The sequence below is a fragment of the Chiroxiphia lanceolata genome, chromosome 24, assembly GCF_009829145.1.
Source record: "Chiroxiphia lanceolata isolate bChiLan1 chromosome 24, bChiLan1.pri, whole genome shotgun sequence".
NCBI classification, from domain to species: domain Eukaryota; kingdom Metazoa; phylum Chordata; class Aves; order Passeriformes; family Pipridae; genus Chiroxiphia; species Chiroxiphia lanceolata.
This window is the reverse complement of record NC_045660.1, coordinates 5,730,316-5,742,712: the sequence shown is the minus strand read 5'-3', so window position 1 is coordinate 5,742,712 and position 12,397 is coordinate 5,730,316. Positions and strand designations below refer to the sequence as shown.

General features: G+C 49.8%; 1 protein-coding gene across 3 annotated transcripts in view; it reads left to right on the top strand.

Annotated features, from left to right (window-relative positions):
• The window catches only part of CSMD2 (CUB and Sushi multiple domains 2), a 264,720-nt gene that overhangs the window by 117,816 nt on the left and 134,507 nt on the right, over positions 1-12,397 (top strand). For all 3 annotated transcript variants that reach the window (XM_032709961.1, XM_032709960.1, XM_032709962.1), the window contains 4 exons: positions 1,535-1,612; positions 7,673-7,760; positions 8,833-8,957; positions 11,074-11,195. In XM_032709961.1, the coding sequence (XP_032565852.1) occupies positions 1,535-1,612; positions 7,673-7,760; positions 8,833-8,957; positions 11,074-11,195 (413 nt within the window). The remainder of the gene's footprint in view (positions 1-1,534; positions 1,613-7,672; positions 7,761-8,832; positions 8,958-11,073; positions 11,196-12,397) is intronic.

Sequence of the window (12,397 nt, the reverse complement as noted above, 5' to 3'; positions counted from 1 at the left end):
TAAAATCACCCCAGCACATCCTGCAATAGCTCAAATTTAGCCTTGGATGCTCAGACTTGACTGGGTTTATTGGTTGGAACTGCAGGGTTATCCCTGGGCTTGCTTGGAAAGGACTGCAGTATTCTGCAGGATAACCTGGTTGAGGCAGAAATAGGGGTTTGCCCCAGAAATGTGAGTTTTGGCAGCCCTGTGTCCTTTCTGTGGTCCCTTGATGGCAGATTTGTTAAAAACCTCGAGGTCAGGCTGCAAACACCCCGTGACCTGCAGGACTCTGGGGATCTTTGGGGCATCCTGAGACCTTCTGCTCCCCTCCTGCTGCATTTGCAGGTGGATTTAGAGTCAAAAACCCCAAGTGTTAGATTCCCTTTGATAGTGGCCTGCTGTTAATTAGTTTTCTCCTCTTAAATTAAAAACTACACAACCCCCCCTGCACAGGCTGAAGATACCAGTGCTGGTAAGAAAGATGTGACTTTTCCTCATGAATATTTTTTTTAAGCTGGTGCAGGGGGCTGAGTTTGAAGTTCTCCCTGCTTTATTTAAAGAGAAAGCAAAAAGCTGTAAGCAAATGATGAATGAAAAGCTCCCATCCAGCCTCTCTCTCTCTCTCTCTCTCTCTCTCTCTCTCTCAAAGCACTGCCCCAGGTGAGCTTCAAGGAGTGACAATCCACATCTCCCTGTCTGAAGCTCCCCCTGAACAGATGTTCCAAACAGGCTGGTTTTTAAGCCAAAAAAAAAAAAAAGGCATGATTAAAAAAAAAAAACCTTGTTAGTGACAGGGGTAATTCTTCCTGACAGCTTTGTCTCTGGAATGTGCTAATTTAGGGATGAAAGGATGACAAGATGAAGATAAAGAGGGGAGAGCAGTTTGAAGTGGGAGATGGGCTGGTTTGCTCCAGGAAAAGGCTCCTGGAAAGGGGTTTGGATGTTGTGCTTCCTGCTGGGAGGTTGTTCCCATTGGACCTCGGGCACAGTCACCATCCAGCTCTTCCTCTGGCTGTTCATAGTGGATTTACCCTTCTCTTTGCCAATAATATGGTTTTGTTGCTTTTTTTCCCCTGCTGTTTTACTGCCTTTTTGAGCCTGACACTCCCCCAGGCCATATTTAGAGTTTTTGGGTTATGGAAGCAGAGAGTGGCTTTGCTGTGTGATGGATCCATGGAAAAACTGCATCAGGAAAACTGAGTGGAACTCACTGAGCATTTCCCTCTCAGGATCCCTGAAGTTTCTCAGGGCTTCCCTTTTGCCCCTCTCCCATTTGTGGTGTGTTAATGGTGTGGTTGCAGAGGGGTGGGGGGGTCAGACCCCGTTTTTATCTTCAAATAAAAGCTCTCCAAGGACACCAGTCCAGCCCTAACATGGTGAATGAAAGGCTCCCTCCTGGTTTGGGGGGTCAGGGTGAGTTGTCTCAGCCAGCAGGGAAGGATGCAGGGGGTGGGTGATGTACAAGTGTCGCTTCATTTTCTTTTTAACTAATCCCTGATGCTCAGCTAAACCTTTTCCTTGTCTTCCCTCTGTTTTCCATCTGTCCCTGCAGTCAAAAAGCAAATGGAGCTCAAGTCCAGGGGGGTGAAGCTCATGCCCAGCAAGGACAACAACCAGAAGACATCAGTGTGTAAGTTTTTTGGCTCTTCCTTCGCTGTCTTTCGTATAAATGATCTCCTTGAACATTTCATTTGACTTCCAGTAATCTTCTAAAACTTTGTCGTGATGCTTTTCCCTCTCTTCCCCCCCCATTACTGCATCACTTCCTCCCAGTGCTCTGCTCACAAGCATTTTACTAACTCCTCAGAGTGGCCTGGAGGGGACTGGGGGGGTGTGTATGGAATATTTATATGGAATATATACTGTATTCTGCTGCTCAGTGACAGGCTTTGGGTGCCTTTTAGTGTGGAAAGTGTCCAGCTGGAAAGAACTTGGAAAACTGAGTTAATGTTGCTGTAAAATTAGGAGTAGGGATAAGGAACAGCACCAAGAAGACCTTTCAGCAAGCCTGCAGAGGTGGCAGCAGTCTCTTTCTCTTTCTATTTGAATTTTATTCAGTTGTCCCTGCAGAAAAATCGTGACAGTGCTGGGCTTGTACCACTGATTTTTGGGTCTCCCTGTTTTGGTGGCTGTGTTTAGGGCTGGTGTGTCAGTGTGTCCCTCTGGCAGGAGGGGAATCCTTTAGGTCCATCCATCTTTCCATCAGGTTCTTCTCAAAGCAGAAGCAAAACTCGGAGCTTCTTCCCGTGTGTGACTCTGGACAGACCTTTGGGCTCCTGAGGGGACCCTGAGGTGGAACAGGAGGGATCTGAATTAATTAATAAAATTAATATTTTATATGAATTCAAATGGGAGCAGAGTGGAACATGGTTTTCCCTCAGTTTTTAGGGGAGAGGGTGGAATTGCTCGTGTTGGTGCACAGTCCATGACATTTCACTGGGTTGGGTTTTGGGCACAAAAAACTGAGCTAAGAAACGATGAGCTGGATTTGGAACGTGCTTTGCTGTCTGTCTGCAGTGAGAGTGGCTCACCTGAGAGTGCTTTTAGTCTCTGGTTTTTCAGGAGCAAGGCCCATCAAGGCAAATAATAACAGGCTGTGAATTGCCCAAAATCTCCGGAGCAGAAAACGTTGGGGGGGTGTTTAGAGAGAGTGGATTCAATTTTTAAAGAAAAACTCGGTGTGCAAGATGTTCCTGGCTGGGTGATTTATGCTTGCCAAGAAGAATTTAATTGTAATAAACATTCCAGATCACTTAACTGAGTATGAAATTCAGTTGGAAAACACCAGTGGCTCTGTGTGGAGACAGAGGGATGTGTTTGGAGTGGGGGGTCTGATGTCTTGGACGTGGGGAATGAGGGGAAGGGGATGACAAATGTCAGCCTGGCTTCGAGTCTTTAGTTGACAGAAGTACTCTGGTGTTAAGAATATGTAGGATTCCCATTTCTCTTTCCCAGGAATGCTCAGCTGCTTCCCTGGAGCAGTTTTTACCCATTTCTAACACGCTGTGTGGGCTCTGGGAATGGTGCTGAGGCCGAGCAGGAGACAGCAGGGAACCCTCTGTCCCAGTCCTGCCTCTGCCCAGCTCATCCTCACCTGCCAGAGCAGCTCCAGAGCTGCCAGCTCAGCATCCTGTGAGTGCTGATTCCATCCTGGGGATCAACCCCAGAGCTGGGAGGCAGCTCAGCATCCTGTGCAGAGCTGATCTCATCCTGGGGATCAACCCCAGAGCTGGGAGGCAGCTCAGCATCCTGTCAGTGCTGATCCCATCCTGGGATCAACCCCAGAGCTGCCAGCTCAGCATCCTGTGCAGAGCTGATCCCATGCTGGGGATCAACCCTGGAGCAGGGAGGCAGCTCAGCATCCTGTCAGTGCTGATCCCATCCTGGGGGGATCAACCCCAGCTCAGCATCCTGTGCCCTGCTGATCCCATCCTGGGGGGATCAACCCCAGCTCAGCATCCTGTGCCCTGCTGATCCCATCCTGGGGATCAACCCCAGAGCAGGGAGGCAGCTCAGCCCAAGAGCTGCCAAGCTGTCCTGGTGTAGATGGTGCCAGTGGCCCAGATTCTGTCCATCCCCACCCCCCTGGTGCCTCCAGCCCCCTCCCAGTGCTCTGGACTGCCAGCCCTGATTAACCTCTATCTCCCACGGCCTTCTGCTCCCCCTCTGCTCCCCCAGGGAATGTTCCAGCTGCAGGAGTGCTGATCCCAGGGAAGATGCCACCAGGAAATGGTGCTTTTTTCTCTCAGCAGAAGGAGCCCAGAGTGTTATCTGCTCCTTTCCCCTGGTGGCTTTGATTTGCATGGGTGGCTGTACCACTTCCACGAGGCTGCACCCCAGAGAACTGTGCAGGTGGGACGGGCTGATAAAGGTCACTGAGGGTTGCTGGAGTTGCTCTGGCTCAAAGATGAGAAGTTTAGGAATGCCTGTGTCTCCTGGTGACAGCTCTGCCACGGAGTCACAGAGTCATTAAGGCTGGAAAAGAAAAGATCTCTGAGACCTCATCGAGTCCAACCTCCAAGTCTGGGCTTTATTTTCAGTTATTCCCTTTGCACCTGCCCCAAAATCCTACCTTGAAGAGTCTGTTCTTAAACCCTACGGGTCTTGTAGAGGATTTGGGTTTGGCTGGGTGGACACTGGGGTTGGGGTCACCTGGCCAGGGTAAACCCTTGTGTTTTGTGGGTCTGAATGGAGGCAAAACTAAGTCACATCACAAGTGCTGGTGCTGTTTGAGGGGGAAAAAACCCACATAAAACTCTGGAATTTCGGGGGGAGGCGCTTCCTGTGTTCAGTTGTATTCAAATGTGTTTGTTTGGAATTGTAATCAAGTGCCTTGTGCTGTTCACCATCCCTGAAATTATTTGGGCATCTCGCTTTAATCACTTTTAGAGGCAAAATAACACAGCTCTGGAGGCTGAGAGAGAAGAAATAGTTTTCAGTTTTAGGTTGTGTTTTGGAGGTTGTTTCTGTTCCTCTTTCTGTTCCTGCACACGGGGTGTAAATGGGGACACTCCAGGTCCCACAGTGGGAAAAAAACCCATGGTATTTGTTCTTATAAAACAGCACCAAAGTTGCTTTTGTGACCTTTGAGGTGCTTTTGTGACCTTTGAGGTGCTTTTGTGACCTTTGATTGAGGCCCCCCCTGAGCAGGCACTGCTGGGGGGGACTGGGAGGGGTGGGATGGAGGAGTGAAAGTTCTGTGCACCTTCAGATCGGTCAAAACCTGTTTTAATTGTACATTTTGGAGGGGTTGGAGCAGTTTTAGGTCTCAGCCAAGTGTGTGAAGTTCTGGGTTGTTGCAGCAAGGCTGCTTTGGCATCAGGTGGTGGGGGGTAGTTCATGTTTTATATTCCTAAATTCAGTAAAAACTTGTCCCTTAGGAGTGTGTCAGTGAACTTGGTTAACCTGGGGAGATATCAGAGAACCAAGGAAGGTTCTGAGTTCCTTTAAAACAGATTTTTAAGAGTAAATTGCTGTGGCAAAAAAAAAGAACAATCAGGAACTGGCTGTCGTCGAATTCACGGTGGGAAAAGCTGTTGGAAAAAAATCAGGGGGAGAACAAAGGGGTGGAAAACGAGTTCCATGGTTTGGGGGAGAGAATATCCTGGGAGCTTATAATGTAGAAATGGAACAGTTCATCCCAGCTGGTGAGATCTACTGTTTTTCCAGTGACCTTGAAGGATTCCTGGGGGGGGGAACAGCCCAGCACAGATCAGTCAGAGCCTGAGGAAGGTGAACACAGGGCTGACAGTTCTCAGCATGACAAATCTGCTTCCTAACCCCTGAGTTAGTTGTGTGTCTGAGACAAAAGGGAGAGAACAAAAGTTTCCTGTAAGTGACCATCTAATCCATCTTCTTCCCTTTCTCTTTCCTTCACACTAACAAGGAGAATTCCCATGATATGGAGATATCTTTCCTTTCCCCCTTGCTCAGCTTTTATCTTATCTGTTCTCTGCTTTATCTACACGTGTTCTGGAGGTGTTAATAAATCTCCAGCTAACAAGAGATTAACTGGTTTTAGCCTTCAGAAGTGTGACTGGCAGCTGACAACCTGTTTTTCCTGGTCATCTGCAGCTCTGGGTCCTCCCGGGGCTCTGAGTTGGAGGTTATCAAATATGGGAATTAATAACTGGCTGTGAGAGTGCAGAGTAACCCACCCAGTGGGGTGGAAGGGGTTGTCTGGGGGGGTTTGTTGACCATGGGAGGAAGGATTTGCTGTGGGAAGGGGGTTTGTTGTGCCAGAAGAGCCCCCAGAGCTCGATGCAGGGTGTTTGTGTGTGTTCCAGGGGGGGATCCTTCGGGGTGGTTTTTTACTCTGGGCAAAGCACAGGAGGAAGATGAGAAGTCTGAGCACTTCCATGTGGCCTTGTGGTATCCAGCCTTAGCCTGGAGGGTTGGTTTGGTTTGGTTTGTGCCCAGGGGTCACAGTGGGGTGTGTGGGTGTGGATAGAGACTGAAGACACCCCATGGAAGTTGGTGCCACCCAAGGACTTTGCTGAGCTGACCCTTCATTTTCAGGACCTGATGAAAATGTGGGTGTTGAAGGCAGGGGCTGCTGCTTTCCTTTGGCCTTTGGGGGGACATTCAGAGGTGGCAGCAGTCAGAGGGTTGTGCTGCTTTCACACTCCCCCCTCCCCACCTGACTGAGCTTAACATGAGGTCATGAACATGCAGAGGAGGGAAAACAGCCTCTGAGGAGCCTGGTTTCCATGAATCCATGTTTCTGCTCCCTTTGTGCCCTCAAACACCCGGAGGAGAGCACAGAGCACCAAGGTGGGAACACCAGGGTGGGAACACAGGGGACAGCCCCATCCCTGCTCCAGCACAGGGTGGGAAGGGAGGCCAGGAGCTAAAAAAGGCCCTTTCAGAACTAAAGAGCACAAGATGAGATGTCAGCACTGAGGAGGAGGCCAGGGGCTGGAATGGTTTTGGCACAGCAGCAGCAGTTGGGTGCAGACAAAAGCCCTGTCCTGCTGATCCTTCCCTCCTTGTAGGAACACTTCCATCTCCCAGCTGCAGTCCCAGGTGTAATTACCCACTGGATAATTACCATATCTGATGGTCTTGGCTTTCTGTGTGTCCCCCTGTGCAGTCTGTGCAGACACTCCACGTGCTTTCTCTCTCTCTCTCTCCCTCCTCTGTCCCTGTTCTCATCTCCTGCTGGGCTCCAGCTCTGGAGCCCACGTGTGTGTCGTGAGGAACGTGCTTTTTGTACCTGCTCCATCACCCATCTGGCCCTGGCCTTGGGGGCACTGTGCCAATGCAGCGTGTTGGGAATTGGGATTGGGCTTTCCCCTCGAATCCAGGGATAGGCAGAGGCAGGATGGAAATCCGGGTGTTTGAGATTCACACCAAGGAATGGCGTGGTTTCCTCTGGTCCTCCCCTTGGTGCCATCAAATTCTGCAGCTTCTGTGGCAAAATCCCCTCTTTGTCCTTCTGGGAGTTGCTGGAATTCCAGGTGGAAATCAGGATTTTGCCCCCACCCCCGGACGCTCGGTCGCGCCTCGGACGAGGCTGGAGAGGGCTGGGAATGGGGAGGTGGAGAGTGGAGCTGGATCAGCACTGGATCACTCCATGATTTCCATGGTTTCATGGAAACTCCATGGCTCTCATGGTCCTTGGCAGTTACTCTGAGGTCGCTCCATAAGATTTTCCACGCTCAGACTTAAATGACTCGCTCGGAACCCCTCGTCTGGCATTTCCCCCCCTCCTTTCTGCCTTTTGTTCCGTGCTCGGGTTTTTTTTCCCCCTGGTATCACACACCTGCCTTTCCATGGAGCTGGTTTCTTCCCCTGGCACCGCTGGCTCGGGTGTAGGATGTCACCTGGGTGGCTCTTTTCAATCCCTGGCTCCGGAAATGGGCTGGTTAACTGGGGCGATTTCGCAGAATATGGGAAATGAAAAACCAAGAACCAACTCTTTTCAGAGGTGCTTCTGTAGTGGAACAGAGGGAAAACCGTGTCCCTAGCTGTGGTTTCCTAGAAAACACTTTGGTGCACGAGCTGAGCTGAAATGATTCCAGGGTATTTGTTTCCAAGGCTGGTTTTCCTTCCCTCACAAAGTGGAACACGTTCAGGGGTTTCCAGCTACCGGTTGCCATTTTTTCTCTCCACATCCACCAAAGACAGTTGATGAAAGAATGTTTCTTTTGCTATTCTGTCTCTGTATGTGCTGTTTTTTGCTTTGTAGTAACTCAGGTTGGTGTGTCCCAGGGACATAATATGTGTCCAGACCCTGGGATTCCAGAGAGAGGCAAAAGAATAGGCAACGATTTTAGGTAAGAACCTTTTCCGTCTGTGGTTTTTTTTTTTTTGCATGCTGCCAAAGCTCCTGTTCTGTGCCATGTTTGTGCTCCTTGGCGTTCTGGAGTCTGTTTTCAGAGACCATCTGCCCACCTCTGATGTGTCCTCTCTGAAAATCCTGCCCACATTAGGGAGGAGGAGAATAAATGTGTGTCCCACCTTAGCATCCAGAGTGATCTCTCGGAGTATTTACCCTCTGACAACCCAGGTTTTTAGCCAGGTTGTACAATCTATGTGTGTTGTCATTCCCCCTCTGGTTAAGTGCAGGAAAACTGCCTTTAACAGCCAAAAAAATCACTTTTCAAATCAGTTTAAGCCCCAGCATGGCCCTGCCCTGAGAGAGTTTGAGGTGACTGATACAGTTCCTTGTCAGTGAGTGGATGTGGGGGGAGATAATTGGTTTTTTTATAAAGTTTCAAACAATGCTGTTATTCCCTTCCAGTTGCAAATGTTCCTTTCCAGTGGGTAGGAGTGACCCAGCCTGTGGTCAGCAATGGGGAATCAATATTTCATCTTATTTTGCTGGTGGTGGCTCTTTTGGTCACAGAAAGTGTCTTTCAGTTGAACCTGAGTTGTACCAAATTCTCCTGAAATCCAGCAAAGGGGTGAGGGTGGAGAAAAGGGAATTCCCAACAGTCCCTAAATGCCCCAGGATAAAGTCTCCCAGCTGGATTGTGTCTCCTGGGGGAATAAGGAGGGAATAAGGGGGAATAAGTCAGTGAAGGGGCTGGACCCAAACCCAGAGAACCAAGAACAAACCTCTCAGCAGCAGATAAAGAACATTTTTTTTCCCACTTTTTCACATGAGATAAAGAACATTTTTTTCTACTTTTTCACATGAGAATGCTGAGCATGTCACCTCCTGGGGCTGTGTCTGTGCTCCCACATGGGATGGAATTCCTGGGAAGGCTGGGATGTGCTGCTGGAGCTCAGCCCCCGGGGCTGTTCCTGCAGAATTCCCAGGAGCTGCTCTGGGCACGGGGTGGGGGCAGAGGGGGCAGAGCTGGGCCAGGAGCTCTGGGAATTGATGTCCTGCTCCCCTTCCAGGTTGGGCTCCAGCATCCAGTTCTCCTGCAACGAGGGCTACGACCTGCAGGGCTCCAGGAGCATCACCTGCAAGAGGGTGAGCGACCTCATCGTGGCCTGGAGCGACCACAGGCCCGTCTGCAGAGGTGAGGAGGCACAAAACTCAGCTGGATTACTGGGATTGGTGGGAAAAACCCTCCCCTCAGGGTCCCCTGGGTGCATCACCCCAGGTTTGGAGTCCCTGGGTAAGGCTGTGGAAGCCCTGGATGGTTTGGGTTGGGAGGGAGCTCAAAGGCCACCTCATTCCAAGGGCAGGGACACTTCCCACTGTCCCAGGTTGCTCCAGCCTGTCCTTGGACACTCCCAGGGATGGAGCAGCCACAGCTTCTCTGGGCAACCCATACCAGGGCCTCCCCACCCTCCCTTTCCCGTTATCCAAGGGTCATCTCTCTATTCCAGGTATTTCCTTTTAGGGGACAAGGAGAGGAGAAGGGAAAAGGGGTGAAAGCCTGGGATAAAATCTGGAAAAGCAGAGATGGAGGGAGATTTTTTTTTGAACTGGAACTTGCTGCTCTTGGGCATCCAAGTGGGATTTCTGGGCTGTGGTTCCTCAGTAGCATCATCCTGTGCCATGAGCCATCCCCCAGTGGAGTTTTCTTTCAGTGGAGGAGTTTTCTTTCAGTGGAAAACACACTGATGCCCATTTTGCCCTTGGCCATTTTGTTTTCATTCCCTCTCCAAAGGAATTCCATGAATAATGTGATATTTGTAATGCTAATAATGAACAACTTGTAATATTTTTAATGAAATCCCTTTAAAGCTCTTAAAGTCATAAATAGGTATTTTTTTCAGTTCTTTTTTTTTTTTCCTTTAATTTCATCTGCAGATTTTTTTCAAGGCTTTGGAATCCCATCTAATTCTTGAAACAAGCCTGGAATAAATTGAATCAGTGTAAGAGGATATTTGGCATAAATACGTGACACTATAAAGGAAATTTATGGTGTCCTCTTGCAAGAGATAAGAAAGGATTTGCCTCTGTTATTGTGTCTCTTTGAATCAACTTAATTTTTTTAACTGCTAATTTTGTGTTGTGCTTTTTTTCCTGTTTAAAAAGTTTTCCATTTGCTCTTTATTTCAGTTCCATTTTCCCTTTGGGTTTCTCTCCAGTTGGGAAATCCCAGTGAGCAGGTTTTAACCCCCCCTGGGCTGGGAGAATTTCTGATCCCCAGGGATCAAACTTTGAGCCACTGATGGGAGACTTTTTTCAGCTCCCCCACCTACAGCAGATTCCCTCTGGGTCCTGGGAACACCACTTAAAAAATGGGAATAATGGGATTTACCTTTTTTTTTGTTGAGGTCAGGCAGGAGGGATGTGATTTAGCACCATGGGGAGATGCCCTCAGCTCCTTCCCGACCTGCTCTTGCTGTTCCACATGTTCCCCTCTGTCCCAGCCTGGCCAGGAGATGGTTTTCCAAGTTTTCCTGCAATTTGGAGTGGTGGGGGAAAAAAAAAAAGCCTTGCAGATGCCACGTATGCAAATCTTTCTCCTTTGAGATTTGAAATAAATTTGAATTTTGAGGCTCCGTCCCGAGAGCAGAGGCAGCTCCAGAGCCGGGATGCTGCTCTTCACATTTCCTGCTGAAATATTCCAGCTAAATATTGCATCAAAGGGATACCACAGGCCAAAATTTCCCTGTTTAAGCACTTTCCAGCTCCTCCTTTACCTGAGATGTTTTTGAGATGCAAAGCTGAGTTGCCGTCTCGGTTCTGAGCCCACGGTCGTGCCTGAACGAAACCAGCCTGATAAATACTTAATCATTACATCATAAATTCTTGCCATGCAGTATTTTTTTTTTTTTTGATCTGCAAGAAGAAAGGAGAGATGGTTTTTTTTTTTTTTGGGGGGGGGGGACATGAAAAAGGAGCTGCATCTCAGCCAGAACCTTCCACGTGGTCGGCTGCGAAACGATTTTCGCTTTAGAAAGAAAAAAAAAGATGAACAAAATAAGAATGATGAATAAAATGGCCTCCAATAAAGTTGGAGAGTGTGAATAAAGTAAGTCTTTATTCATAGTCTCCAGTAAAGTTGGAGAGTGGGTTGTTGTTGGTTGGTTGAACAGCCCCACGGATGAATCCTCCAACAGACAAATCCTCCATCTCTGCTGCACGAGTGGGGAAAAAAGGGGAGTTTTGGGGGTTTTGGGGGTTTTAACTGCCAGCCCAGAGCCCAGAGGTCTCACCTGTGCTGTCTGTGCCCCCAGCCAGGATGTGTGACACGTACCTGAGGGGGCCCAGCGGGGTCATCACGTCCCCCAACTACCCGGTGCAGTACGACAACAACGCCTACTGCGTGTGGGTCATCACCGCCCTCAACCCCGCCAAGGTGGGTCCTGGGGGGCCTCAGCCAGGGGGAAAAAGGATCTGCTGCAGGCCCTTGACCAGCAGGATTTCAGCCCCCAAAGGGCAGAGGGTGAGGTGGGGAGGAGGAGGTGTGGGTTCATCTCCCACTGTTTGTGCAGTGTTGGTAATTTATAAGCGAGTCCTCTCTGGGGGTGATTCCAGGCTGGAGAGAGCAAGGGCTGACTGCCTTGGCCTGGGAAGGATCAATTCCTTCCCATTTTCCACTGGCAGTGAAATTGCAGTTGAGGGCAATGTTTGGTGCCTCAGCTTTTTCCAGCCCTTCAGTCTCAGCCCATGTCCCTCCTCCAGATCTGGGTGGGAGCACGAGGACGAAAATTACTTTGCTGTGTGGCTCAAAACACACTTCCCGAGGTGTTATTCCCTGGTATTCCCTGCATTTGCTCTCAGGAGGTGACAGGTCTCATTCCTCTCAGACCCTGGGTTCCCACCAGCACCACCCCCCTTGGCTCCAGAGGGAATCCTGCAGGGCTCTGAGCTCCTGGGATTATTCCCAAAGGAGGGAATCCTGCAGCCCAGGGCTCTGAGCTCCTGGGGTTATTCCCAAAGGAGGGAATCCTGCAGGGCTCTGAGCATCCCTGGTTGTTCCCAAAGGAGGGAATCCTGCAGCCCAGGGCTCTGAGCTCCTGGGGTTATTCCCTCAGGAGGGAATCCTGCAGCCCAAGGCTCTGAGCTCCAGGGGTTATTCCCAAAGGAGGGAATCCTGCAGGGCTCTGAGCATCCCTAGTTATTCCCAAAGGAGGGAATCCTGCAGCCCAGGGCTCTGAGCTCCCGGGGTTATTCCCAAAGGAGGGAATCCTGCAGCCCAGGGCTCTGAGCTCCAGGGGTTATTCCCTCAGGGATGTTTTGGACCTGCTGCTGATCCAAACAGGGCATTTCCCAGACGTGTTGCTGCCCCAGGACCTCATCTTTTTGCCTGGGAATTGTTAGGAATTGTTGGGAATTGCTGGCAGTGCCCTGCTGTCACCTCCCCTTGGAGCTCGTGCCTGAAGAACCTGTTGAGTTCCCTCTCAGTTCAAGCCTTTAAGAAGCCCAGATCCCTGGTGGATCCTGGTTTTATTTAGGATCAACCCTCCCTTCCAGCTCCCAGGGAGGTTGTACCCCAGGCTGGCATTTAGTTTGGCCACCCAGGAGCACAGGAGTGACCCAGATCCCGGGAAATGGGAT